The following is a 6,000-nucleotide window of genomic DNA, read 5'->3' on the forward strand; positions in this document are numbered from 1 at the left end:
CCTGCCCCCACCAGCTTGTGGCCTGCAGCATCTTTACAGCAACACATTAATTTGTATTTAGGAAATAAATTTTCTAAAGAGACTGAGCCTAGAAGTCCAAAGGACGGAGACATTAAGCCAGGGGTAGGCAACCCTAGCAGTACAAGTGTTGCTGAACTACAACTCCCATCATCAGCGACAATTTATGCCAAGGTTGCCTAACCCTGCATTAAGGCCTATTAAGAAATCCTCCCCATGGTCTGTGAATACATGGAGGAGGAAGAGGAGGAGCAAGGTCACACCCTCAGGCTATGCAACCCCTACCACCACACCCGTACTTTCAGCTTGCTCTGTCTATCTATCCATCCATCCTCCTCTTCCTCCAAGAAGTCCAGAGCAGTCTACATGGTTATGTATATCCTCACAACAACCCTGTGAGGTAGGCTCGACAGAGCTAAGTGATGGGCCCAGAGTCACCCAGTAAGTTTCATGGCCAAATGGGGATCTGAACCCGGGTCTCCCTGGTTCTAGTGCCACAGTCTAACTACTACACCACACTGGCTCTTGAAATGGTTGATACCTGCACACATCATGGCGCTCTTCAGACGTCATAAAAACGTGAGGACACTGTTCACCATTCGTGTCGCCATTTGGAGTGTACTGTGAAACCCCACTCCTGCCACGCTCAGAAGCGCCTCCTCGACGCCGCCCACAATACAACACTTGTCTGAAGAGACAAATGCTTAATTATGGGCAGCACATGGATGGGGCTTCTGAGTGCAGAGACAAATGCTACACTTGTGGTCAGATTCCTTCCATGATGCAGAATGTTGAGGCGCATCAGTGTTCTGATCATGGGAAGAAATCTAGCCCTATCCAGGCCGCTCAACGAAAGAATGCCACTCAACAAGCTCACCAGTCATGCCAGAAGTCATGATAAGCCTGCCATCACAGCTAGGATGTTTCCCTCTTCACACCAACGTTGCCATTTATTTTATTTTATTTATTCGATTTCTATATCACCCTTCCAAAAATGGCTCAGGGCAGTTTACACAGAGAAATAACAAATAAAGAAGATGGATCCCTGTCCACAAAGGGCTCACAATCTAAATGGAAACATGAGACAGACACCAGCAACAGTCACTGGAGGTACTGTGCTGGGGATGGTTAGGGCCAGTTACTCTCCCTGCTAAGTAAAGAGAATCACCATGTTAAAAGGTGCCTCTTTGCCAAGTTAGCAGGGGTTTAAGAACATAAGAACAGCCCTGCTGAACCAGGTCAAAGGCCCATCTCGTCCAGCATCCTGTTTCACTCAGGGGCCCACCAGATGCCACTAGAAGCCTACAGGAAGGAGTTGAGGGCATACCTCAACTGCCTTCTGTGAGCAGCACTAGAAGGGAGGTGAGTGACCTGCCTAAGCCGGGGGTTTGACTTGTTTGTGGCACACTTGTGTATTCAGCAGCATTCTTCTGAACACCTGAATAGGGCTTCTTTCTCTATAGCCAATAGGGATGTGCATGAACCTGTTTGGCGTTCTATTCTTAGAACGCTGAACAGGTTCGGAACCTCTGTATTTGAACTGGTTCGAACACGGGGGTGGCTTTAAGGCGTGGGAAGGGTGCTCTTACCTCTCTCACCGCGCTCCTCCCTCCGGTGCTACTTTAAAAACCACTAACCAGAATGGCAAGAGGGTATACAGCCGGCCCACACCAGCAGTTTTTAAAGCAGCACTGGAGGGGGGGAAGCACAGTGGGGGAGGTAAGAGCATCCTCCCTGCGCCTTAAAGCCACCTCCCTCCCAGGTTCCATGCACACCCGTAATAGCCAAACCCTGTAACCATGGGTGTGTGTGTGTAGGGGTTGGGGAGTCCTTCAGAGACACCATACCTATGCACAGCATCATCGCTTTTTATAAGCTCGGAACTCATGAGTGCAGAAACTGTGAGTACCTGATCCTACAGTGTATGCAGGTACAGCCTCTTTCCCAGGAGAGTCAAATATGTAAGACCATAAGAACAGCCCTGCTGGATCAGGCCCAAGGCCTATCTAGTCCAGCATCCTGTTTAACAGAGAGTAGCTCACCAGATCCTTCTGGGAAGCAACTGTAAAGAGCTGAGGGCATGCCCTCTCTTTTGCTATTACTCCCTGCAACTAGTATTTAAAGGCATCTTGCCTCTGAGACTGGAGGTGGCCTATAGCCATGTGGTCCCTGGGGTGTGCACAACCAGGGGATGTACCCAGTAGACATGGCCCCACTCCTCATTCTGTGCATTTGTTAAAAATTATGTATGAAAGGGGCTCTTAATCTCTCATCCAGGCAATTGCTTTCTACAATTGGCTGTATCTAACCCCAAGCACAACATCCCTCCAGTGGCTGTTGCTGGTGTCTATCATATGTTTCTTTTTTTTAGATTGTGAGCCCTTTTGGGGACAGGGAGCCATTTTATTTATATCTATGTGAACCGCTTTGGAAACTTTTTGTTGAAAAGCGGTATGTAAATATTTGTCGTTTTGCTTCCACCATGCTTACTGTGTGAGTAACAAAAGTAAAGTCAACATGACTAATACTGAAAAAATAAAAATTGAAACAAGAATTTTAAAATTATGATTCAGGTGGGAGCTAAAACAGTTCCCTTATGCAGAATATCATTTAATTCAATTAATATCTTCTTCTCCTGGAGAAGTTAATGTCTTTGCAGGCCTTCAGTTCTACGGGGGGCATGCAGGTGGGGGGATACTACCACTGAATTAAATGGCGGCATATTCAGGAAAGGGAACTATTTTGGTTCCCACCAGAATAATAATTTCAAGAATCTCATTTTAAAATCATTATTTATTATGTATTATTTATATGTATATCCCACCTTATAACCATCTAAAACTCACATCTTTGGGTAGTTTACAATAAAACAGAATTTTTAAAAAAAGTTAAAACATTAAAACAAATTTAAAACAATGATAGATTTTCTAAGTTAATTAAAAGCCTGGGTGAATAAATGTATTTTAACAGCCCTTTCAAAAGCTGAAAGAAATAGGGAGGCTCTTATTTCGACAGGGAGCACATTCCAAAGCCTTGGGGCAGCAATGGAGAAGGCCCGTCCCTGAGTAGCCATCAGACAAGCTGGTAGCAGTCATAGACGGACCGCCCCAGATGATAGGCAGCCGGGCTTAAAGCAGAGAAGGCATTCTCTTAAATACCATGGGACGACACTGTTTAGGGCTTTATAGGTTATAACCAGCACTTTGTATATTAAATATATTAAATAACCATAGTACAGCAACCAGAGCTCAGAGGCATGGGAGAACCAGTGGCTATAGGCCACCTCCAGCCTCAGAGGCAAGATGCCTCTCAATACCAGTTGCAGGGGAGCAATAGTTGGAGAGAGGGCATGCCCTCAGTTCTTGCCTGTGGGCTTCCCAGGGGCATCTGGTGGCCCACTGTGTGAAGCAGAATGCTGGACTAGATGGGCCATGGGCCTGATCCAGCTGGGCTGTTCTCATGTTCTTAGCAGAAAAGACTTTGCCTGCTTCAGGAAGGTACCCAAGGTTGAGAGTGAGTGGACAGTCACAGGGAGAGTGTTCTACCTTCTGTAATTTTGGGTAATGATAGAGAAGGTCCTGTCCACATGCAGATAACCGAGCCTCTCTTGATGCTGCCATGCGGAGCACACTGATCTTGTGTGGTGCACTGAGGACAAAAGTGGTCCTTCAACCTTACCGTATTAGTCATTGATTTTATGTCTGCCATTTGCATAATACAGAAGGTAAAATAATTTAAGAAAAGTTTGAAAATACAAGTGATCACTACTTGGGAAAGAGAGCAACAGTAGTAGCAACAATATTTATAGGCTACTTTTCAACAGGATGTTCTCCAGGAAGTTTCCACAGCAAAAGGCCAGAGAAGATGGTTCACAACTTAAAAAGAAGCACAAAGAGTTACACCAACAGCACTACTGAAGGGATGCCATGCTGGGTTAAATGCAAGTAATTGCTGTTGGACTACCACTCCCAAAGGCCCTCAGGGTTGGGGATGCTGGGAGATGTAGTCCAGGAACAACAGGTTGTTGGTCCAAAATACAGCGGCTAGATTGGTGTCTGGAGTTTCTGGAAGATAACATATTATGCCTGTTTTAAAACAATTGCATTGGCTACCAATAGCATTGCACTGGCCACCAATACAAAGTATAAGAGAGTCACTGCTTTAAAGGAGCCTCTTTTCCCAGTCAGCAGAAAGAGGGAGGAAAAAAATAGTCAGTTGCTGAGGTGGACTATCCCAGGGCGGCCAATCCGAGGCTCTGTATCCTCACAAATTGTGGCTGGCGGTGATGGCAGTTGTAGCCCAACAGGTGGCCTTTACCTGAAGCTCGCTCCGAGCCAAGAGGGGCGTCTCTAATTGCAGAGGCTGGGTGTGTAAGGCTGCGACCCCCCAAAGACACAGAACTGGGAACCTGCCAGGATTGGAAATCAGTGCAGGACCCGGATTCAGATTCGGAGCAGACGCATAGACACACAGGTCCATGCAACTTCGAGAGCGGGCGGGGGAAACGTGCCCTCACTGGCCAGCCACCGGGGAGACAAAACCCTGCGGGCAAGGGATCAACGCCTAGGAGGGAGTAACCGGCGAGATCGTTCATTTGCAAGGCAGCCCCTCGCTGGGACAGGAAGCGACTGGGCAGGGGGTGGGAACTGAGTCACCCACCGTGGCTGAGCTCCCTAGGTCAGCCTAGGCCTGGGGAAAGACAGAGGGATCGCGCCCCGATGCACCCGCAGGCGCTCCAGAGCAATAAACAGGAGCCAGGGTGGGGAGCGGGCTCGTCTGGCCAGCCACAAAGAGGGGGCAGCGGGTGCTCTGCAGCCTTCCCTTGCCCAGGGCGGCGCCCGCCAGGACCCTGCCCGGTTCAGCTGATCAGCCCAGCCCCAGCCCGGCCTTACCTCCTCGGTGACCCTCGGCTGCAGCTTGTTCCGCAGCTGGGCCCAGGGCAGGCGGTGCAGGTTCTGCAGCTGGCCCAGCACCAGCACAGGGCGGCTTTGCGGGTCCGCCTCGCCGGCGCTAGCCTGGAACTGCAGCTGCACGTTCGCCATCTTCCTACCCGCGGCGGCAGCAGGAGGCAGCGCGCGGGCTTCAGCTCCTCCCAGGCCGGCAGCGCGCCTGCCTCTTGCGGCTGGGCAAGGAACAGCAGCTCCTGGGAGACTGGGAGGAGGAGGCAGCAGCTCCTACACGGATCAAACGCCCGGAGGAGAAGTCGATCGGTGACACTTAGCCGTGATCCATGCAGGGTGGAACCTCCATGTACGGAGACAGGATACCCGCCAATGCCAGTTGCTGAAGAAGGGCAAACAACAGAGGAAGGCGCTTATCCTCCTTCCTGGCAAGCTTCAGGGACATGGGGCTGGCCACTGCAGGAAAATAGACTGGACGATTGATTCATTTAATGCCATCCATCCACCCTTTAAGGAGCTGAGGGCAGTGTACAGCCCCGCCCCATCCCACCCCACCCACCTACCCCAATCCCCATTTTATTCTTGCAACCCTATTTAATGGATTTGGCTGAGAGGTAGACTGACCCGAAGTCACAGCTGGAGATGTGCATCATGGGTTTCTCCAGCGTCCCAAAGTTCTAGCCGCTACACCATACTGCCAGTATATGGGCCATTAGTTCCAACCCAGCATAAGAACACAATTGGAAGGGATCGTGGAGATGTTCAGGTGAGACATACTGGCCAAAATACTTTAGGATACCACTCAGGCAAATCCTTATATGGGGAGTTTATTTTCTCTTAGAGGATGCCAGAGGTACCCACCCGCAAGAAAATGACCCAGTACCAAACACAGAGCACAGGGTTTTTAGGACCCTCACCTGCAGACAGCAGCTCTGCAGGTTTTCCCCACAGTTGTTGAGGGCATTAGAGTAGCAGGAAAGGAGAGATTGTGCTGTGTGTCAAGTGGGCATCAACTCCTGGCGACCATAGAGCCATGTGGTTTACTTGGTAGAATACAGAAGGGGCTTGTGATTGCCTTCCT

At 49.5% G+C, this 6,000-nt stretch overlaps 1 protein-coding gene across 1 annotated transcript in view; it reads right to left on the reverse strand.

The window, feature by feature from the left end:
- The window catches only part of NPEPL1 (aminopeptidase like 1), a 27,826-nt gene extending 22,699 nt beyond the window's left edge, over window positions 1-5,127 (reverse strand). The window contains exon 1 of the mRNA XM_053244922.1: window positions 4,911-5,127. Within this exon, the coding sequence (XP_053100897.1) occupies window positions 4,911-5,060 (150 nt within the window). The 5' untranslated portion in view covers window positions 5,061-5,127. The remainder of the gene's footprint in view (window positions 1-4,910) is intronic.
- Window positions 5,128-6,000: the final 873 nt, after the last annotated feature.

The sequence above is a fragment of the Hemicordylus capensis genome, chromosome 4 (assembly GCF_027244095.1).
Source record: "Hemicordylus capensis ecotype Gifberg chromosome 4, rHemCap1.1.pri, whole genome shotgun sequence".
Classification (NCBI taxonomy): domain Eukaryota; kingdom Metazoa; phylum Chordata; class Lepidosauria; order Squamata; family Cordylidae; genus Hemicordylus; species Hemicordylus capensis.